Source organism: Pyrenophora tritici-repentis, chromosome 9, assembly GCF_003171515.1.
Source record: "Pyrenophora tritici-repentis strain M4 chromosome 9, whole genome shotgun sequence".
In the NCBI taxonomy this organism is placed as follows: Eukaryota; Fungi; Ascomycota; class Dothideomycetes; order Pleosporales; family Pleosporaceae; genus Pyrenophora; species Pyrenophora tritici-repentis.
This window is the reverse complement of record NC_089398.1, coordinates 1,468,535-1,489,924: the sequence shown is the minus strand read 5'-3', so window position 1 is coordinate 1,489,924 and position 21,390 is coordinate 1,468,535. Positions and strand designations below refer to the sequence as shown.

The window sequence follows — 21,390 nt, the reverse complement described above, 5'->3', positions numbered from 1 at the left end:
AACTTGATATGCTGGAAGACCTAGGTCCACCATTCCATATCCCCTCCGGTTGCTGATAGAGCTATCAGCTTGACCTCAGTTGTTGACTTCGTAACAGATCTCTGGCGGGTAGCCTTCTAGTTAATAGGCATCCCATAGAGCTTGAACAAATATCCATGAGATGATTGACGACTTTCCACATCATCAGCAAACGCTGCATCAGATGCTCTATAGAAGAGAGACTTGTCCCAGACGTAGGACGAGCTCTCTGCTATCTGCTGACTAGCTCTGATCGCCAGATGTCTTGTTCCATACAGGTATCGCCAGACATGCTTTACCGCCGATACGTGCTTCTGCCCAGGGTTCTGGAGATGCCGGGCCAGTACTGAGTGGGCTCGTGCCACATCCGGTCTCGTGAATGTCGAGATGTACGCCAGCGATCCGACTAGCTGCTGGTACAGCTGAGTACGCTGGTGATTCGTATCCTCTCCAGTCTGGGGCAGGGAGTTCTCCACAAGTGGAACTGCTGGATATCTCCCCCCAGACTTCTGATCTAAGTCATACTTGTTGACTACCTTCTCAATAAATGAGTCTTGTGTTAGCTAGATCGTTCCTGCTGTCCAGTCTCTCAGAACTCTGATCCCAAGGAACCACTTGAGCTCTCTAAGCTTTCTCAGGTCGTATACCGCCTCCAGTCGTCTCTCAAATTCCTGATGATTATCAAGGTGATCTAGATGTACCAGTACCACGATATCATCAACATAGAAGAAGACTATCAGTCTCTTGTTAGTAAACAAGCAAGGAACGTCCTTTACTGGTTTCAGACCTAACTTAATCAGCGTCTCCTTTAGGTGCTTATACCAGAGAAGAGGCGCGTCTTTCAGCCTATAAAGAGCTCTCTTAAGCTTAAGTATCTTGCCAAGCTCTTCTACGTACGGATCTGGAGTCTGTACGTAGACTAGCTTCTCAAGAGGTGCGTTTAAAAACGCGTTTAGCACATCATACTAATATGCTTTTACGCCAAAGGCTGCCGTGAGAGCCATAAGGAATCTGAACACTCGTGCGGCCAGCGTGGCTGCGTACGTGTCGCCCCAGTCCTCCTGGAGGTCTCCTCTCACGACAAGCCGAGCCTTGTACTTGTACAGAAGTCCGTCTTCATTAAATTTGTACGTAAATACCCACATCAAGGGCAATCTCTAGGTATCAACTACTGTGGCTGACGTTGTCTTAAAACAGCCCTTTTCACGACAGCTCTTGAATTCTTTCGCTGCTGCCGCTTTAAATTCCTGTCTAAAAGGGTGCTTCTCTAGGTCTTTCTATCTCTTTAGCGGAGGCGGAAGCTCATCCCTGTGTAGCCGTGACTTCTGTGGCTCTGTTTGCTGAAGTGCTTGGGCGAACGCAACGAAGTACGTGCCGAGCGTCTTCCTCTGCCTTTTCCCCGTCAGAACGTTCGACTCACTAACCTGACCGCTAATCTCCTCACGTCTTAGAGCGTTGTTTAATCGTCGATCTAGTGCCTCTGCTTCGGCTGGTATCTGCTCCCAGCCTCGCGGCATTTCGACTGTTTCCAGCTCGGGCTCGGGCTCGGGCTCGGGCTCAGGCATTGATTCTGGAGTGCTCTCAGGTGTTGGCAACGTCCGAGGCGCATCCTTGGCGTGGTCTGTTCGAGCGGCTTGCTCGGACCGGCTCGGACCACTCCAGTCTCTTTGCGCCGACTGTAGGAGCATTTCTATCTCCTAGTCGGTTTCCTCTAGTGGTTCTGGAACGTCCAGTATCGTCACCACCTCTCTCAGAGTCTGTCGATCTGGGTAGACAGGCTCAGTTCCATCATTAGACATGAAGACGACGTCTCTCGTCCTGAGGACTCGTCCCAATGCTGGCATCCATACTCGGTATATGTTCGTGGAGTCGTATCCAACTAGCTGTCCGATCAGCGCGCGAGATTCGAGCTTCTCTCCTCGCTTTAGCTTATTATTCAGCACGTAGGCTCGGGCTCCCACAACATTAAGGTGAGCTGCCGACGGCTTCTGTCCCCGTACTACCTCGTACGGAGTCTTCCATCCCAGTGATTCAACTGGTGTTCTGTTAAGCAGGTAGACTGCCACAAGACAGCACTCATTTGAGAGTTCCATTGGCAGTCTTCTATCAATTCTGACCGCTCTCGCTCGGATCACGATCATCTTCCCAGCCTGTTCTAATAGGCCGTTCTGCTCCTCTGTGTACTCAGCTCGGGGTTCCACAATAATACCGAGATCTTTAAGCACATAGAGCAACTCGCTATAGCCGCGCTCGTTGTCAAGCTTCACGACTACTACGACCGCATCGAACTGGCGTTTAATCTTAGCTAGTAGACGCATTACTGTGCGCTTAAGGGTGCCTGAGCTCTTATCTGCTAGGCAGCATGCCTTATGCCACTTACTATACGAACACACTGCATGGAGCATCCATAGATCTCCATTGTAGCAGCGCTCGTTTCTTTCTCTTAGCTGCACTAGGTCCATTCCTATTTGGTAGAACGGACGTTCAGCTGGCTCACAAGACGAGCAACTACCAAACGTGCAACAGGCTTGTATTGGATGGGCAGTATTGACCACAAGGGAACCGTCCCTTGGGGTGGGGATGCTTCCTACAAGGTTTTTCGCAATGTCCGCAGCTACGGCGCCGTCGGAGACGGTGTGACAGACGACACAAAAGCCTTCAAGAATGCCATGAGCGACGGCAAACGATGTGCAGTAAAATGCAATGGATCCACAGTCAGGAACGCAATCGTGTACATCCCGCCAGGCACCTATGTCATCTCGTCTACAATCGTTATGCCGTTCGGCACGCAGGTAATTGGTGATGCCAACGCGCGTCCGACGTTGAAGGCATCCAAGAGTTTCATCGGTATGGGTGTCTTGTCAACGGATGAGTATACAGGCGGTGGTACGGGTACCGACGGACTTGACCAACAGTACTTTGTCAATACCGCCAACTTTTACCGGCAGTTGCGCAATCTTATCATCGATGTAACGCAGACGCGTACGTCACAGAAGGTGGCATGTCTGCATTATCAAGTCGCTCAAGCCACCAGCACGCAGAACCTCTTACTCATCGCCGGATCGTCTGGGTACGGCATGTATGCAGAGAATGGTAGCGGCGGTCAGATATCCGATGTCGAATTTCAGGGGGGCACGGTTGGACTGTTTGGTGGCAGTCAGCAGTTCATCGCGCAGCGTTTAAAGTTCAGTGGCTGCACCGTGGGCGTGCAGCTGATTTGGGATTGGGGATGGGCGTGGAAGTCGATAGAAATGAACAACGTGAGCACAGGGTTCAAGCTGGTGCCAGACAGCGGTTCTGGCTCTAGTGGTGGTAGCACAGCGACATCAAGCAACATCGGATCAGCCAGCTTCCTCGACTCTTCCTTCAACAACGCCAACACAGTTGTTGTTGTGGAGCCACCATCCAAAACCTCCGGGACAGGAACTACAGGCCTTGTTCTCGAGAACATCAAGCTCTCGGGCGTCACTGCCGCCGTTGTCGATAACACTGGCGCCACTATCCTCGGCGTATCGTCAAACATTGGTCAATGGACTTATGGTCCTATCTATAAAGGTTCCGCTGATACGAAGGACCGTGATTTAGTCACGGCTACCAAGGTCGGTCAGTTCCGACGGCATTCGAAACTGCTTGACGGCAACGGTGCTTATTACGAGCGAGCGAGCGAAGCCACAGTATGAGGATCGCAGTATGGGAGATTTTGTCCATTTGAAAGACCTTGGAGCCAGAGGCGATGGCGTTACCGACGATACAGCAGCTTTCCAGTCCGCCTTGTATGCGGCAGTGGGCAAGATCTTGTTCATCGACGCAGGCTCTTACATCTTGACATTAACCGTCACTATACCCAGTGGCTCAAAGCTTGTAGGTGAAACTTGGTCGCAACTCGCAGCCTCGGGAACATGCTTTTCAGATGCACTGAACCCCAAGGTCATGCTCAAAGTGGAAACGTCTGGTCAGGTTGGCGACGTCGAGATGCAGGACCTCCTCTTCACCACTGTCGGCCCAACAACAGGAGCCATCTTGGTCGAGTGGAATATTCAAGCGTCGAGCCCTGGGGCAGCAGGATTATGGGACTGTCATGCGCGTATTGGAGGTGCCACAGGTACCAAATTGACACCTGCCGAGTGTCCGCCGTTGACAAGTGGTACCGCCCCAGGCTGCAATGCTTCTAGCTTGACGATGCACTTGACAAAGACAGGATCAGGACACTTTGAGAATATGTGGCTGTGGGGGTCTGACCATACGATTGAGTGAGTCCGATCTTCCTTTTTCCCTTGATCAGCTACAGCTTCTGACTGACGAATTAGTGATCCCAATATGAACGATGCCAACAAAACCATGGTACAAAATTCTTTCTATGTAGCGCGTGGTTTCCTGATTGAGAGCGTGCAGCCGACATGGTAATCTTAGTTCACCAGTTTTCATTTGAATCAGTATCTCACAATCAAAAGCTATACGGAACGGCATCCGAACACGCTGTATTCTACCAATTCAACTTCAACAAAGCATCAAGAATCTTTGCTGGTTTGATACAAGCAGAGTCACCTTACTACCAGCCAACCCCGCAACCACCCGCGCCCTTCACCTCAGCCGTCGGGGTGTTTGCCGGGGATCCTACCTACAAATGTACAGCCGGCGATGAGTTCAGTGGCTGTGATGAGTCCTGGGCAGTCTTCATTCGCGAATCCATGAACATCTTCATTGCCAGCGCCGGGCTCTATTCGTGGTTCTCGACCTATGCACAAACATGCATTGACCAACAGCTCTGTCAAAAAGCGCTCATGTTACTTGAGAAGAACTACTCAAACGTCCGCATCAATCACCTCGTCACCATCGGCGCCAAATACATGGCCGTCATGGACGGTAAAGGTATCCCCGCCAAAGACAATCTCAACGTCAACATGCACCCGTTCTGGTCGCAGATTTCCGTGTTGGATGTAAGTGCCAACAGATCCTTGTACGACGAGTTCATCTGGATTGATCCCAAGATCTGGGACATGGACGATCCCAAGATCTGGGACATGGACGATCCCAAGATCTGGGACATGGACGTGCCCAAGTTCACATGCTCGCCTCCGTGTAAAGTCAAGATTCCACTATGGACAAAGGCAACAAGCACAGTAAAATTATCCGTTGATCACAGTCAGTGACGGGTCCTGGACGAGCACCATCACAAAGGCGCCCATAACCATCTCGGAATGGTGGTTCGAGGCCGTCACACTGTCCGGCGGAAACGGTGCCGCCGTCCAGAGAAGACAAAGCTTCGAGCTATTCTGGCCCATCCCAGAAAAAACCTCTGCATGGCCTGCAGTCGTGTACACTGATCCAGACGGCTCCTCGACCATAAAAGCACCCACCATCCCCTTCCCCACTCCACCCCCGTCCATCGACCCCAACGCGCCCCCGACCCCCACAGGAAGCTGGCCAAAACGCCAACTAGAACCATACATTGGCCAATACGAAAGCCCTCTCGTCGAACAATGCGCTTTTTAGGACCAACTCTGCCTCAACAAACCCTGGCTTTACGGCGACAACTCGACTTACCTCGACGGCGGCAGCAGCAGCGAAGGCTACGGTGAAAACTGGGAAGAGGCCTTGAGCGTCTGTCCCAGAAGCACTAAGACCTCCTCTTCCTCTTCATCCTCCACCAAAACCACCACCAAAACCCTCCAACAACCACCCGCCCCCTCCCCCCGCGAAGGAGACCCCCAAACCAACAAAGTAAAATGCTACTGCGGCCTCGGCCAACGCACTGAACATGCCCGCATCGACAACACAATCAACTCCTATTGCAACACGCTGGGTTCACGCGGCGACATCCTAGGCCCGAAGTTCTTCAACCAGCAGATTTTTACACTGCCGCAGCAGGGGTCCGGGACAGGTGTTGAGATTATCATGTCGATGACAGTACACGATGGGTGTCAGTGGAAGTGGGATTATGACGAGTGCAAGAGGTATTTTTTGGTGCCGGTGGATAGTTGTAACTGTGGGGGTAAGTATGGGAAACAGGGGGGTGTGGTTAGTAATGACTGCTATGATATGAGGGTGGATTCAGATACGGTTTTTTAGGTTTGGAGGTGGAAGGGATGATATGTTGGTATTTTTGTATGTCAGAAAGTTGTATTTTTCATCTTTGATTGTTGGGTCGTCGCGAAACCATAGCAAAAGAAGAAAAGCTATCACATGAGCGATATAGCTACGATTCTATCGATGCTGAAAACACGCTGCTGCTGTCTAGATGCACGCCATCAACCCCTACATTCAAAGAGCAAGAAAGAAAAAGCACACTCAAGCAGGCGGCTTCCCACCCCCCACAAAGCTCTCCCTCCTCCCCCAATTCCGCGGCTGCCTCTTCAAGAAGGCGCCCACAGCCCCCAGATAGCCTTCATGTCTCAAGAAGTAGGCCTGTCTCGTATCCTTTGACCAAAAGCGAATAGCATAAGACAGCGTATTCATAGTCTGCGAGTGCCCACCAATGAACGAGCCCCCAAAGTAAATACGTGGCAACCCATGTTTTTCCGCGTGCAGGTGCGCAATCTGGCCAATGTTATTTGAGACGGCGTACAGGAGGGAGCGGGCCATGTCTTCTGGGCGGAAGGAAGCTGAGGCGTGAGAGAGTTCAGAGGAACCTTGGACGTGCTCTGCTTCTTCTCTGTGCTTGAAGTCGCCGTTGCATCCGTCTTCTGCGTCGCGCTCGGCGGCGCGCTTCATCTTGTAGACTTTTCCAAACGAGGAGGCGATGTGTGTGCTCTTGAGACCGATTTTGTTGTAGGCTTGGCCGTAGATGTCGCCGACGAGGAGGTCGACGGTGGAGTTGTCGCCATTTTCGGCGAGTCGCAGCATGTCGTCGAAGCTGCGGGCGCCGGTAAGGAGGGATAAAAGGCCCCAGAGTGTTCCTCCTCCTAATGAGGTTCCGCCTATGCGCTCGAATTGTCGTGGTCCGGAGACTTTGATCATGGAGACGCCGGAGCCGATGTTGACGAGGAGGTAGGGGTAGATGTTTGGCGGGTCTGGGGGGTGCGGCATAAAGGTCATCGGGCTGTCTTCGCTGTAGGTAAAGACCTCGTTGGGTATCTCATTGATGAAGAAATCGAGCCCTGTACGGTCGTAGTCAGTAGCCGCTCTTGATATGTAGCAAGCGCCACCCTCTTACCTATGATCAAGCACTCCATCTCGTCTTCTCGTATGACTTCCACATCCAAAGCCTGTGTTATCTTGTCATGGTACTTGAAGGCTCCACCGCCAGTCGCCATGATACACAGATCTTGTGACTTTTGACCGTTATCGTGTTTCTGGTCCGCTTGCAGTTTGCGCATAAACTCTATACACGAATCTATCCTGTCTGTCTCGAACTTGAAGAAGTTCAGCCGGCCGCCAATCGAGCCATCGCCAGGTTCTCGCGAAAAGTAGACGAGTTTTGCAAGGGAACCTCCAATCTATGCGGCGCAACCAGTTAGCACGCTGTTGTCGCATGTACAAAGGGGTAGGGCTGATAGTCGGTCGGATTTGCGCGATGGCACATGTGTACTTACATCAACGGCTACATGGCTCACTACTGAAGTGTGGTTTGGAAGTCTAATGTCGTGCGGGTCGTGCTCATAGTCTTCGCTCGACGGAGTATCCGGATGCTCCTCGTCGACGATGAAAGCGCCCTGGACGTTGATGCGCACATTGCCCGGGTGTTGTATCGTTTCCTGAATGTCGCTCTGGGCCGTGGTACGTCTCGGGCGACCCGATTCCGACGTCGACGACGTCTCTAAAGTGTGCGCACGCGATGCTCTGCTGCCGGTTTCACCCGTCGCGGGGTCTTGTGCAGGCGACATGGATACAGTTCGGGGTCTTGGCTGCAGCGTTGCTTTATTGCTGCGACGGCGCACGCGCAAAGGTCGTCTGTTTGCTATGGAAAGGGAACGACGCGATGAAAGTGCAAAAGGAGGGTTCGGCAATGGAGCCGCAGCTGGAGATAGCGATAGTCGTTCCATTTGTCCGCTTTGTAACGGATCTTATGCCCAGGGCAAGACGTGATCTGGTGTTCTGCGCAGAATAGAGCCCAAGGAGGTAATTCGATCAATCGGGAACTCTTTGTCAGGGCGAATAGAGCGCCCAAGGCCTTGATATAACATGTCCATGCTTCTTCGGGTGTATGGGTACTGCGAGACTGCGAGCCTTAGGACGCGTCGGACTTCCGAGATGGTGGCCATTGTTAAGCTCGGTAACGGTGCTGGAGCATCCATCGTGGGGTATGAAACATCCGAGGAACCGACACCGAGCAGTCGGAGCATCTCTGTCGATATGGTGCCGGCGACGACCCCCTAAAGATATGCTGGCATGAGTGAGAAAATTAGAAACTAGGCTTCAATTCCATCATGGTTGCAATAACCGATCCAGGTATGACTAACTGATGGCTTCCTACCAACAAACAAGAGCGCACGTGCTGCACACACTAGAAGAATGCTTCAAGTACGTCATCATAGTAGTCTCAGAAGATTGTCATGGTACAGTAAATACACCTTGAGCTTCACAATATACCTACATCACCCTGGCGCTCTACGATACAGAGTTTAGGCTTACATGCAGGTGAATGCCGATGACGTCGTGCATCCGTACCTGTACCTTTACGACCAACACATCAACCACCTTTTGCCAGCGATACTCACAACAACTATCTCTCAATAGATTCCCATATAAACATCTCTACCCCTTAACCTCTCGTTCAGAATTCAGCAAAATGTCGTGGATGGACAGCTGGTCCCGGCCTAGCAAGCACGCCGTCACCCCACCACCTCTCTACCTCACCGTCGGCGACACGGTACCCTATTGCCACAGCTGTGGTCGTGTAATCGGCGAACGACGCAAGACTCAAAACGCCACAGAAGTGAAGTACTGTTCAGCAAGATGTCGGAACACCAAACCCGGCCCTGTTGACCGGAAGATCGAAGCAACGTTCGCTGCACTCCTCAATGGCGCGTCTCCAGAGTCCTTGAAAGAGAGTGCCGGTGCTGAGCCAGTGAAAAGCAGCACCGGCACAGCAAACACTGAGAATATCCACGAAGACATCAAGGGAGCCAAAGGCGAGAAGAAGCACAAAAAGAAGACTTCCAAAACCATCAAAGGCGACCACCGAATAATCATCGAATGCAGCACAGTAGAAGAAATCGTATTTCAGCGCGAAAAGGACCCCGAAAAGGTCTACGGACGCCGTAAAAATCGCAAAGCACGCTTCGTAGTAGAAAAGCCTGAAGACTGGAGGTCCGTAGACATGGTCGACGGCCCCGCACCTACACCAACAGCAGCAGCAACATCTCGGGACTCACCTGATGCCTCCAGTGAAGAAGACGTGTCAGACTCCGATGGCGAAGCTGAAGGCGGGATCGTTCTAGAACCTAATCAAACAGACCCGCAAGACCTTCCCGACACAGTCGAGTACGGCTACGGCTCCGGCAAGGTCCGCCCACCACAATCTCAAAACGATGTCAATGGCTCTGTCGGTGGGGAAAAGGGCTGGGCGGAGCGTATTGAGGAGACGGATGAAATGAAGTTGAAGCGACGGGAGGGTCAGAGGAAAGCTGATGAGAGGGAAATGGTGCGTAAAGCGGCGAGGAGGGGGTGTGCGTTTGGTTTTGCGGTGCCGGACGAAACGGAGAAGAGGAAGTGCGAGGCGGTTATGAAAGGGGTTGTTGTCGAGGCGAGCTTCGCCAAGGGGGAATGGGGGGTTAGGTGGAGAGAGAGGATATAAACGCACAGACGAGGGAACTTGGCGGTGAGTGGCAGATAGGAGTTGGATGTGGATTAGAAGCAAAAGGTGGAAAATGTTCATTCACGCAAACCCCGTAGATGAGCGCGCTCTAAGTTATGACGCCAGTAGGGCGATGGGTATCAAGAATATCAACAAAAACACCATGGATAGTAGCATCCCGCAAGCAAAAGTTCTGAACACCGTAGAAGTCGTATGCAAAGGCTCATCTTCCTCTTCGCTCCCATGAACCATCCCCTCTCATCTCCCACCCACTAGCCACTAAACCCTTCCCATACTTTTCATTCGGATGCACAATATTCTCAAACCCAGGCATAAGTCCCGTTCCAGATCTATTCAATGTTAGCACTGCATCCTCGTCCAGCTAGTGAGAATGAACTTACTTGATCATGTTTATCGCCATATTCCTCGCCTTATCCTTGAGATTGACCTGCGTACGACCCTCCAACATGGGTTGCTCTTGTGCTGCATCATACTTGATAATTGCAGAGTACTTGGCCGGATACAACCTCATGTACTCGCAAAACGCCTCTTCTGCCCCAGTTGTCCATTCCTGGCGAGCTTTGCGTTCATTTCGTCGCTGAGGGATTTCGAGGAGCCGGTTTTCTTTTGCGAGTTGTGTTTGGGCTTGGTAGAGGGATGAAGGTACCTCCTCGGTCATTTCTGGAGCGTCTGGTTCGGAGACGGATTCTGCTTGTTCGAGTTCTCGCGGGAGGCGTGGGGTGGGTCGGGGTGGCTGGTGGCTTGGTGGTGCTGCTGCAGAGGATGAAGGATTCATGCGGACTTTCTTGGTTACGGGTGCATGTCGTCGGCGTTCTGTAGCACGGGCACCACGGTCCTCCGTCTCAAACGCGTCCGCGTCTGAGTCGTCTGAATCATCAATTGGCCTTCGACGTTTGCGTGGTGAGGTCTGAGTGTGATCTTTTGCTTTGGGTATGCTCGATGGTCCCGGCGTCGGCTGCGTATCATCGAATCCATCGCCAAACTCGACGCGCTGCGCAGTGGCCTGTCTGTCGAATATCGATACAGGGCGGTTCTCTTTTTGTGGTCTTGATCCGGCTTTCAGCGCTCTGAGTAAGGCCGCGGAAGTTTGTGGGGGACCTGGCGCCTCGGGCTGTTCAATCTGCTCCTCCACTTCTTCGACCTGTTCTTCAACATCTTCAATCTGTTGCTCTACGGGTGGCTGTTCGTCAGATGGTTGCTCTTCCAGTTGCTGTTCTTCTGGCTCTTCATCGTCTCCAAGTATAGGCTGGAAGTCGTCTTGCTGGTTTTCCATGATATATTGGTCAACCTCGATTTCATGAACTGCTGGTTGGACATGGGGTTCTCCCTGTTCCTGCACATTTACTTCTAAGTGCACCCCAGAGTCGCGTTCTCTCTCTGCCCACTTGTCCATGACTGTCGGGTCCACGGGAGCGGTTGGGTTAAATTTACGGCTGCTTCGTCGTCTGCCTCCTCCAAACGATCTCCGCTTCCTCCGCAGTGATTGTTGTTGGACTGGAGCTTGCTCGACGACCTGATGTGGCTCTTCAAATACCCGCTTGACATTGCGTGCGATTGCGATGGACCCACCAAGGCTTCCGATGACAGCGTCGAGTTCACTTCGCCGTAGACGCACCCATTCTAGTAAACGAAGGATGGCTGGCTCCCATGGAAAATATGCTCTCAAGCGTTCTATATCAACAACCTCCCCGCGCTCGGAGGAAGGGTCGTCCATCGGAAAGTACTCTCGAATCTTATTCAGTCGTTTCACAACCTGATCTTGAAATTCCTGGGATAACGGAGAATCGTCCCCTCCTAATGCCGACATGTTCCATCCACGAATTGGAGAACCGTCCACAGCCTGCGATGACTCTGAGCGAAAGAAGATCTCGCTAACCATCTCGTCGGGGTTACATTCAGTGTTGTCCATTGATTTCTGCAGCACCAGAATTGCTAGCTGTGTCCGCAGTTCAAGTGCGAGTTCAAATGTCTCTTTGAGTAATGCGCTCTCACCTACAGCAGTGGGTTGTGCGTCGCGCTCAAGTGAGTGCATGAACTGGCCTGGAAAGGTATTATCCAGTTGTCGCAGCACATCCCATACTCTCTTATCGTCTCGATTGGAGTGCATCATTTGCTTTGCGAATATCAGTAAGTTTGCCTGGAATAGGACAAGGTCCAAGCCGGTTTGTGATGCAGCTGCAGGTTCGTTTGTGCCAAATAGGGCGCGGTGAAGTGCTCGGATGTGAATATAACTGTGCTCCTCGCTCTTGAAGTGCTTGAGATGCACGTTCACCTCTAAGTCGTAGTCGAGATACTCCTCGCCGTAGTACGAGCCCGGCTTTTGCATCTCTTGTATGTTTGCCAGATCGTCTCGCATTGTACCTTCAGCGGGCGCGATGTGCTCCAAGAACTCTTCGGTAGATTCGCATAGCTTGCGCAAGTGCTTTAGAATGAACCTGGACTCTAAACACTCGGCCTCGACCATACTGAACGAGGAAATGGCAGTGGTACCAGACATCTCGGAGGCGGCACCTGGCGAGCAGAAGGGCACGGAATCTTCAGGCTGCGAGCGCGTCGGCGTACCGGGCGCGACATTATATCCGTCCTCTTCTATCGCAACCTGGGTGTCCATTTCCTCGACAATTGTGAGGTCTGGCGCAAGTTGATTAGCCGTGAAATAGCGTAGCCAGTGGTGTTTAGAGTATTTTGCGCAAGGTGTGGAGGCAGTGCAGTGAACTTTCAAGTGGCAACTAACCTCCCAACGTCTCTTTGGCGGGTTGGCGCTTTGTGCTGCGCGCTGTTCGTGCCTCAATTTGACTTTCTTCGGTTACAGTCGTGACGCTTCCTTGTCGCGCACCTCGGCGAGTGGGCTTTTGCACGTCGACCAAGTCCTCTACTTCACGGCTCGCACTACGCAAAGTGCGTGTTCGCGATACGCGTCCCAATTGCGGAGCTGTGGCTTTGTCGGGTGGTTGTGGGGTGGGTGTTTTGCGCCGGTTTGCAGAGCGCACACCTCTACGGTCAGCCATGGTGAGTGTGTGCAAAAGCGCGTTGTTGTTTCGACTAGCGGCTCATGCGACGTAGATTCGTTGTAAAGTTGGTGTGAACCGTGAAGGTGTCGCGCCGTTGTTTACATGTGCTCGGCATGTAGTTACCGCGACTATGGCTGACTAAGCCGTGCGCTCGACGGGTGCTCACGTGAATCGTGGCCTGGACATGGGCCTCCAGATGTCAGCGGCTCAGCCAGCGGCACGGAGAAGGCGCCTGGGGCCTGGGGCCTGGGGCCTCTGTCCGGCGGAGACGTGCGCGTGCATACGGACGTTGAGGGCTTCAGACAAGACGCGAGACGGGACTACGGCATGCAATGGTTGTTTCCGCCGTCACTTCCCCACAGGCTTTCATTCCAGAAGAAAGCCCCCTTTAACTAGTGCCTTTGTGATTGCGTGTGTATTCTAAATATAATACGTGCATGTCTGCAGGAGACACCCCTTGCACGTATCTCAGTAGTCATCAACTGGCTACGTTTGAACTCAAGCGTGAACCTCTTACGACCCCGTACTTTTAAGCTTCGCCACACTTTCTTTGCGCCAGCTTCTTCCATTCTCGTCATTCCCTCCACGTACCATTGTTCTACGACGCTCGAATTCATCGCTGACGGTTCCTGGCATCCAATTACCCCATTTCGCATCACACATCGCGACCGTCCTCAAGATGAGACTACGACAATCACGGACGCACACTTTGCTCCTCCTCTTACCCTCACTACGAGTTCTTGCCACATCTGTTGCAGGAGAGACACTGAACGACAAGCGGGTCGCACGAGCTGCATTGCCTGTCGCACTTCCTGCTTACACACAAGCTGCCATCGTCGCCGAGGCCACGCCTGGCACAAAAGGCACCAAGGATGCTCCGGTTGATGGTTTAGACGGCAAGCCGCATGCCGGCCCATACGTCGACGATACGCCCAAAGCCCACGAGAAGGCCCCCAACGTTGTCGAGGATCTTGGATCCCCCAAGAAGCCCAAGGCCTCTCCTGAGTCGGTCTTGGTGGACAAGGTCTTGGATGGAGACAAGAGTGTGATGCAGGACCCGGGCCGGAAACTGGCAACAGGCAAGACAGGCACCGAAGGCGGTGTGTCGGCAAAGGACAAGGAACGCCTGGCGCATGAGGACAAGACTGGTTCGAAGATGGAGCAGGTTCCCGAGTCGCCAAAAGAGGCACCTCCGCACCCTGCCGATCAGAAACACCTGAAGGGAGATGCCGAAGCTACATCAACTGCCACTCGTGCACCCGGCGCCGGCGGCCTAGAGGTGGGTTACAACACCATAATAATAATGAATTTGGAACTAACGCGAGTATAGAAACCTACAGATCTTCCCGACTCTCCGCATGACATTCCCCATCCTGTTCCCGACTCGGTCACCAAAGATCCCTTGGACCAGACGCTTCCTCCAAAGACGCCCATTTCAACACCCGGCGGTGCTGACACCGGTCCCGTACAGCCGTTCCACTCCTTCGTCCTGGCCTTTACAATGATCATCTTCTCGGAGATCGGAGACAAGACGTTCCTCGTTGCTGCGCTCATGGCTATGCGACACCCACGACTCCTTGTCTTCTCTGCCGCCTTCTCCGCTCTGGTTGTCATGACGGTTCTTTCTGCCATGATGGGCCACGCCGTTCCCGCCCTTCTCTCGGAGCGTTTCACCCACTTTGCCGCCGCCGCCCTGTTCCTCGTATTCGGTGTCAAGCTCATAAGGGAGGGTCTCGACATGAGCCCGGAAGATGGCGTTGGAGAAGAGATGCGAGAAGTTGAGCAGGAACTCGAAGAGAAGGAACAGCTCGCACGCCGCCAAGGTCGCCGCAAGGCCTCCGTTTCTCCCTACGCCCTCGAGTCCGGCCGCGGCTCACGATCAAACTCGCGACTTCCCGCCCCTGCACGAAGCCCTTCTACCTCACCCGACCGAGCCCCATCACCACACAGAGGCTCTCTGACTAGCACAATGGGTGCTGTAAACAATCTTTTTTCTCTACTTCTCAGCCCTGCTTGGGTACAGACGTTTGTCATGACTTTCCTCGGAGAGTGGGGTGACCGCAGTCAAATTGCGACTGTTGCCATGGCCGCGGGCTCCGACTACTGGTATGTCACTGCTGGTGCTGTAGTAGGTCACGGTATATGCACTGCTGGTGCAGTCATTGGCGGCCGTGCCATTGCCGGACGAATCAGTATGCGCAATGGTAAGAATGACAATTCTCTCTTACGAGGTCCAATGCTAACTTAGCACAGTCACTCTTGGCGGCGCAATCGCTTTCCTCATCTTCGGCATCATCTATCTGTTCGAAGCTTTCTATCTCGGGTAGATTTTCCGTATCCAGCGGTGCGCGGTGCGTCATGTTGGAAACACTGGTCTGTGGTACACACCATCAAGTTGGTCACATTGTTGTTCCCCTATGTAATATTAGTTGTATCCGTGGGCTGTTACACCACGATTGGAAAATGTTCACCGGCGTTCTCGGGGTTGCATAACCGGGGCGGGGTACAATGCATCTTTTAACACAAGCATATCCTGAGCCCTAATTGACACGCTCCACTGCCCTGACATGGTTCGAGACGCTGTTTACTTAGTTTTGTTTGAAACGTGCTCACCGTTTCGTGCCCACGTGATTTGATAGCATACATGCTTCCGGAGGAGATGCGGCAATGATTGCACGCCGTGAAACTCGTCTTGATGTTCTTTCGGGCAGGAAAGCACGTTGATCATACATGCCATCGCTACGTAGGCAAGGATACAAAAGCCACAGTATGAATTACACGTGATGCAGAAAATCAGCCACTGTGGCTTGCTGAGTTGTGAATGGTTGTCTTGGCAATAATCCCTGTCTTCGCCGCGGAAGAGAGCCGTTGGCACTTGAGCTTTCCATAGCCGTTCCTTCACTAACAATAGCTTTGCTGTTGCCAGCAATCTGCCTTCTCTAATCGACTTTCCGCACTTTCAACATCATATCGCTTGCCGCAGTCACGTATATATCTAGAATCTCTCGTCTACATTATCAGATAGCGACTGGCCGCATCGCAGTACCGCCGTCGCATCCACATTCCACATTAATCCACAACGACATAAGTGTTACAAGCCTTTGGTGATGGTGTCACCTACTACCAGCGCAATGCCACCTCAGCGCGAACCTCCCAGGCCGCCGCCGCCAGCTGTCGTCGAAGCCGAAATGCAGTGGATATTCACCGAGGAGGAACTGCTGCTAGCCCCATCCATAACCGACGGGATGCCCGCGGAAGAAGAAAGGACATTACGGCGAAAGGGTGTCAACTTTATCTTGCAGGTCGGGATGATGCTCAAGCTGCCACAAACGACGCTCAGCACGGCGGCTGTCTTTTTTAACCGCTATCTGATGCGCGCGAGCTTGAAGGCCCGACCGGGATACAAGCCACTACACCAATACGTGAGGCTACCTGCAACCGAGAGAATATCATGTGTACATTTCTGACTATTGCAGCAAATTGCCGCAACTGCGCTATTCCTTGCTACCAAAGTTGAAGAAAACTGCCGCAAAATGAAAGAGCTCGTCGTATCCTGTGTACGAGTCGCAGTCAAAGACCCGAACAAGCTTGTCGACGAGCAAACAAAAGACTTCTGGAAATGGCGAGATACCATCTTGTACAGTGAGGATGTTCTGCTAGAGGCCATAACCTTCGACCTAAACGTCGAATCACCATACAAAACCATGTACGACATGATGAAGTACTACGGTGTGGAGCATAACAAGAAGCTGCGAAACTCGGCGTGGGCTTTCCTATCCGATTCAACAAATACACAGATGTGCTTACTATACACATCACGGACCATCGCCGCGGCATCTCTATACTATGGCGCGCGCATGGCCGAAGTTCAACTAGAAGATGATGATGGAATGCCGTGGTGGGAGATCCAGCACGTCAAACTGCGCGATATCAGGAAAGCATGCAATCTAATGGCAGACTTGTACGAGAAATCGCCTGACAAAGACGGAGAGCCTAATATGTACGCCGGGCTTAGGACGCCTGAAGACGGCATTGACGAAGACACACCCCGGAGCATGGAAGGCGTTCAAATGACAATTCAAACACAGCCTCCTGCTAATGGCACTGTCGAGGGTAATGCGACTGAAAGAGGCAGCGAAGAGGGTGAACTGGATGGCTAGAAGGCAACAACACAGTCTTCTGTTGACCGTAGTAGCATCGGGATCGACGAGTACCCCGAGCTGACGAGTTACAACGGTCCCTCTTCTTCAGTATCGTCTTCGACGATATCATCATAACTTGGTGGGGTAATCTGAACGAAATCGCTGCGTTTTGTTATCAAGAGAGGATGGGCGAATAGGCGTTTGGTAATGGCAAAGATACCACTGGAAAGAGGCACATTTCCAATATTCGTAAGCCTGGTAAATGAACATTATTCTTCTTCATTATGCAATTCCAAACTGCTGCCCGCTTCTCTGTAGTTGCTCTGCGAATGTTTCGTGTCTTGCGATGGGAGTGGTGGGCATCAAGTTGGAAAACGTACTTTCTTTTGAGAATAAGCTCTGACAAAGTCTTATGAGCAAGGGACGTCGTCTTTGTCTAACTTGCTACAGCTACAGCACATGACGGCGTCACTTCGTAGCGTATAGACCGTATATATATCCAGCGCTAGCGACTGACTCGCGGCGATAACGAGCCGAGGCATCGCTCCATGCCGCGTCGAAGACTAACCCCCGTTTGCCACTAAACCAACAGCCTCCCTTTCTTATGAATAGTACTGTAGACTGTTGAATTCTGTACATTTCATACCCCATCGAGTGCTTTTCTTGTGCCTGTATCTTTCCGCGTTCTAGATATCGCATCCCCGACACCGCGCAAGATGGACTCATCACCAGCCGGTATCGCGAAGTTCCTGCTTCCGAAAACGCCGTTGCTACTGAAGACAGCACTATGGCACTCTCTATCCATGTCGTCTACGGCGTCTAAATGGGATCTCAAGACGGAAATCACTGTCAACCTCCTTCGCGATATGATGGGGTCCAAGTCTTCGCCCACGCCAGTCGCAAAGATCCAGCGCATGACGTGCAAAGACCCTGGTGTCAAAGGAAAAATTTGGGTTAGCAAAGTCAAACTAGATGTACCAGGGGAAGATGACGTGCGGCAAATGATGTTCAAGGCCATCGAAGACATGGGCACGGGAGAAGAGCAGTGGATGAAACCTGAGCAACGGCCACTGGAGGCGGAATGGAACGGGTACCATGCAGATGTAAAGGACGATGAGCCTGAGCCTGCAGGTATGAACGAGGAAGACAAGTACAAGAACCTCATGAAGGAGACAAAGAGCAAGGTTACTGTACTCTACTTCCACGGCGGCGCAATGTATCTCATGGACCCAGCAACATGCCGACCGTTGACTGGCAGAGTATCAAAGGAAACAGGAGGTCGTGTGTTCAACGTACGCTACCGGCTCTCGCCTCAGGGCCCTTTTCCCTCTGCACTACTCGATTGCTTCACCGCATACCTCAGTCTGCTCTCCCCGCCCCCAGGCGCAGTCCACGACCCTGTCCCAGCAAACGAAATCGTCTTTGGCGGCGACTCTGCCGGAGGAACATGCTGCACCGCACTCCTCCAATTGCTCCTACAGATCCACCGCAGCGCCCCTGCAGGCCAAACACCAACCGTCCGCTTCCACGGCAAAGACGTAGAAATCCCCTTACCCGCCGGCGTAGCCATGGCATCTCCCTGGCTCGACATTACGCGCTCCCTCCCATCCATAGAATCGGGCACCAAATACGATTACCTACCCCCACCCAGCCAAGTCGACAAGCGCGAGATACCTAAAGATGACGCCTGGCCTGCGAACCCGCCCCGCGCGGATTTCTACTGCGAAGGCAGTGCATTGATGCATCCGCTTGTTTCGCCTCTCGCTGCGAAAGACTGGTCAAACAGTCCACCTCTTTTCTTCTCTGTCGGTGAGGAGATGCTACGTGATGAGGATGCTGTGCTGGCTCAACGGGTAGTCGCACAGGGTATTACGGTTGTCTGGCGCGATTTTGAAGCCATGCCTCATTGTTTCGCCATGTTGCTCGATGGTTTGCCAGGGGGTGACGTACATTACGAGGAGTATGCAAAGTTCTGCAAGGATGTTGTCGAAGGGAAGGGGTTGGTTAGTAATGGCGTGTATATCAAGGCGAAGACGCTGGAGAGGAGCGATATGGATGTTAAAGCGGGGCTGACCCAGATTAAGGATGAGGAGGTGGATGCGTATATGAAAAAGGGCAAGGAGAGGATTGAGACCAAGTTCAACAAGGGCTTGGAGCCTAGTTCTGAGAGGCCGATGTTGTAATACATGACTGTATTATTGTTTGTTGGGTTAAATTGTCATTTTCCAAGGGCTTTGTGTCCTTGCACGCACTTTCTAGGGTCTCATGATAATGGAACCATGGAAGGACATTTTAAATGTTCTCATCAATAAATTATATATCTCTTAATGAATCAAGCAAACAGAAATACATGGACCGAAATGAAGCGGTGCGAGCAGATATCCACATCCCCACACAATGAACCATACTTCTCCTATATGGTGCCTAGGATCCACCTACACTACTATACGCTTCCTACAACCCTATCCACGGAAACTTAACACAGGCCAGCGCAGCTACCAACTACCTATTCATATAAAACTCCCTATCTGTCCCCTCTCTAAAGATCTCAACTCAGAGTCTGCTTGCCTACTACACTATTCTAGTATATCACTTCACACCGCAACAAAAAGACTTACCACCACCACTACCGTCACCCCCACCACTAAGACTTCAAAATGAAGTTCATTGTCATCGCCCTCCTCGTGGTAACCTTTACCATCGAAGTTCTCGCCGCTGATTGCTTCAAGATACCTTTCCAATGCAGTAAGCTTCCTTCCCTCCGTATCCTATCCCATCCTCTCCCTCCATTTTTTATCTTAAAATTTCCAAAGTATTTTTTAAAATCAAATACCCGATCTAACAGCCCTATTAGCCGTCGATGACAATTTTGGTAAAGACAACAAAAAAGACAAAAAGAAACACAAGCCCCACATCGAGGAAGAGGAACTTGACGCCATGCCCAGTGAGGTCCGCAAAGACGTCATCAAAGCCATCGCCGACTATAATGCCAACCCTGGCGCAAAGATCACCCTCTCCAAAGCCGTCGCAGACTATGTCGCCAAGATCGATCCCAAGGTCGCTCGCCGCCAACTCGTCAATCCCGTCGACGACTCCAAGTACTGGCTCAGCATTGACACCCCGGAGGAATACGTCCGCCTAATGAACGGGGCAAGACACAACTGGGGTTGGGGTTCAGTAAAAAAAGCCATCACCAACTCTGCTGCCAAGATCGCTCCCCGTCAAATGAATATCCCCGCGAACGAGCGATTGTTCTGGGTCGACATGGACACCCCCGATAAATGGCGTCAAACGCTTCACAAGAAATGTCCCAACTGGGGTGGTTACACAGGCCCGTGGGGCACTGATGCGGAATACTCCAAAATACTTGCCTTGAATTGTAACGGCTGGAATGGGCGCCCGGACATCCCAGACAGCGCCCACCCAACTATCACGCTCCCTTCCTGTATCTCCTCCAAGGACTCCTCCCAGGAGTTCTTCCAGGAGGAGCCGTACTTTATGAAATTCATCACCCCCGACGGATTCCGCCAACTGCTTGCCTTGCAATGTAACGGTTGGGACGGGAGGCCAGGCAAGAGGGTCTCCATTAGGGAATACGAACACATGTTTTTCGAGAAATGTAACGGCTGGACCGGGCATCCGGCCATAGGAAACAAGGCCCGCTCTGAGCAGCAGGAGGATGAGGATGTCGTGGTGCTTCAGGATGGAGAGGGCGAGAGGGAGTGTGAGGAGGGTGATGAACATTGTTTCAACGTCAGTGTCACCACCCAGCCAGCTTTGCTTACTTAGGCTGTATGATGGATGACTGCCGCCACGGATGCGGGTGATTTGTTTTGTTGGAGTTAAATGGCTATTAGGTTACCTTTGTTCTGGCTGGGAGTTATGATTTGGCTTTGATTCTAGGTTGGATGAGTGGTTTAGGGGGGCTTTTATAGAAGGCTTTACTTTAGAACTCTGTCTGACTTTTGTAATGGAAAATTCTACCTATCAAATTATTAGATGGCAAGAATGAATACAAAGTTCTTCCTAAAATAGGATGTGCGGATGCATGATTCTTGGTGAATCGCCAAAGAAAAACCGAGGATGGGGCTAATGTACAGAATACACATGTTTACCACGGAAAGGTATGTTTAGGTTCGGTCTCCACGCAGCGTCGGTAGTGCTGCATTAAGTTCTTGAGCCCGCTGACTCGAGGCTGTCGTATTGGTATATGACTCAGATACTACGGCTTCTGGACTGATGAACTGTATCATAAAGTCAAAGTTTGACGCCGGAGCTTGCTTACTCCGCGACTGCCTTCCGTTTCATTTTGGCAAAGCCTCATTGGAGCGAGCGCAATAATTTGATCGGGATGTCTTTTTTGTGGCGCCTAGCGCTGTGGTCTACACTCACTACTGCAGGCAGGTATTGAATACAGATGGTACAGTAAGGGTAGCTACCGCGCATGAGTGCATAAAGTAGG

The 21,390-nt window shown here is 51.9% G+C and overlaps 11 protein-coding genes across 11 annotated transcripts; 7 read left to right on the top strand and 4 right to left on the bottom strand.

Annotated features, from left to right (window-relative positions):
• Positions 1-116: 116 nt before the first annotated feature.
• Positions 117-1,535, bottom strand: PtrM4_149490 (uncharacterized protein; the record flags this gene model as incomplete). Its single annotated transcript, XM_066109993.1, has 5 exons — positions 117-554; positions 615-751; positions 806-926; positions 999-1,175; positions 1,443-1,535. The coding sequence occupies 5 exons, from the start codon at positions 1,533-1,535 to the stop codon at positions 117-119; spliced, it is 966 nt and encodes a 321-aa protein (XP_065959976.1).
• Positions 1,536-1,715: 180 nt separating this feature from the next.
• On the bottom strand, positions 1,716-2,336 carry PtrM4_149480 (uncharacterized protein; the record flags this gene model as incomplete). The annotated part of the gene is made up of 1 exon (XM_066109992.1): positions 1,716-2,336. One exon carries the CDS (start codon positions 2,334-2,336, stop codon positions 1,716-1,718), a length of 621 nt encoding a protein of 206 aa, XP_065959975.1.
• Positions 2,337-2,555: 219 nt separating this feature from the next.
• PtrM4_149470 (uncharacterized protein) lies at positions 2,556-3,598 on the top strand (the record flags this gene model as incomplete). The annotated part of the gene is made up of 2 exons (XM_066109991.1): positions 2,556-3,543; positions 3,591-3,598. 2 exons carry the CDS (start codon positions 2,556-2,558, stop codon positions 3,596-3,598), a joined length of 996 nt encoding a protein of 331 aa, XP_065959974.1.
• A 110-nt stretch (positions 3,599-3,708) lies between these two features.
• On the top strand, positions 3,709-5,511 carry PtrM4_149460 (uncharacterized protein; the record flags this gene model as incomplete). The annotated part of the gene is made up of 4 exons (XM_066109990.1): positions 3,709-4,268; positions 4,326-4,359; positions 4,470-5,097; positions 5,162-5,511. 4 exons carry the CDS (start codon positions 3,709-3,711, stop codon positions 5,509-5,511), a joined length of 1,572 nt encoding a protein of 523 aa, XP_065959973.1.
• A 795-nt stretch (positions 5,512-6,306) lies between these two features.
• Positions 6,307-7,841, bottom strand: PtrM4_149450 (PanK, Pantothenate kinase, acetyl-CoA regulated; the record flags this gene model as incomplete). Its single annotated transcript, XM_001938591.1, has 3 exons — positions 6,307-7,115; positions 7,172-7,454; positions 7,551-7,841. 3 exons carry the CDS (start codon positions 7,839-7,841, stop codon positions 6,307-6,309), a joined length of 1,383 nt encoding a protein of 460 aa, XP_001938626.1.
• A 905-nt stretch (positions 7,842-8,746) lies between these two features.
• PtrM4_149440 (DUF1421 multi-domain protein) lies at positions 8,747-9,754 on the top strand (the record flags this gene model as incomplete). Its single annotated transcript, XM_001938592.2, has 1 exon — positions 8,747-9,754. One exon carries the CDS (start codon positions 8,747-8,749, stop codon positions 9,752-9,754), a length of 1,008 nt encoding a protein of 335 aa, XP_001938627.2.
• Positions 9,755-9,977: 223 nt separating this feature from the next.
• Positions 9,978-10,433, bottom strand: PtrM4_149430 (uncharacterized protein; the record flags this gene model as incomplete). The annotated part of the gene is made up of 2 exons (XM_001938593.2): positions 9,978-10,104; positions 10,156-10,433. The coding sequence occupies 2 exons, from the start codon at positions 10,431-10,433 to the stop codon at positions 9,978-9,980; spliced, it is 405 nt and encodes a 134-aa protein (XP_001938628.2).
• Positions 10,434-13,465: 3,032 nt separating this feature from the next.
• On the top strand, positions 13,466-15,113 carry PtrM4_149420 (membrane protein; the record flags this gene model as incomplete). Its single annotated transcript, XM_001938594.1, has 3 exons — positions 13,466-14,065; positions 14,117-14,990; positions 15,040-15,113. 3 exons carry the CDS (start codon positions 13,466-13,468, stop codon positions 15,111-15,113), a joined length of 1,548 nt encoding a protein of 515 aa, XP_001938629.1.
• An 804-nt stretch (positions 15,114-15,917) lies between these two features.
• Positions 15,918-16,946, top strand: PtrM4_149410 (CCL1, Cdk activating kinase (CAK)-RNA polymerase II; the record flags this gene model as incomplete). Its single annotated transcript, XM_001938595.2, has 2 exons — positions 15,918-16,208; positions 16,263-16,946. The coding sequence occupies 2 exons, from the start codon at positions 15,918-15,920 to the stop codon at positions 16,944-16,946; spliced, it is 975 nt and encodes a 324-aa protein (XP_001938630.2).
• Positions 16,947-17,644: 698 nt separating this feature from the next.
• On the top strand, positions 17,645-19,111 carry PtrM4_149400 (acetyl-hydrolase; the record flags this gene model as incomplete). The annotated part of the gene is made up of 1 exon (XM_001938596.1): positions 17,645-19,111. One exon carries the CDS (start codon positions 17,645-17,647, stop codon positions 19,109-19,111), a length of 1,467 nt encoding a protein of 488 aa, XP_001938631.1.
• A 474-nt stretch (positions 19,112-19,585) lies between these two features.
• Positions 19,586-20,717, top strand: PtrM4_149390 (uncharacterized protein; the record flags this gene model as incomplete). The annotated part of the gene is made up of 2 exons (XM_001938597.2): positions 19,586-19,673; positions 19,783-20,717. The coding sequence occupies 2 exons, from the start codon at positions 19,586-19,588 to the stop codon at positions 20,715-20,717; spliced, it is 1,023 nt and encodes a 340-aa protein (XP_001938632.2).
• Between the last annotated feature and the right edge of the window lie 673 nt (positions 20,718-21,390).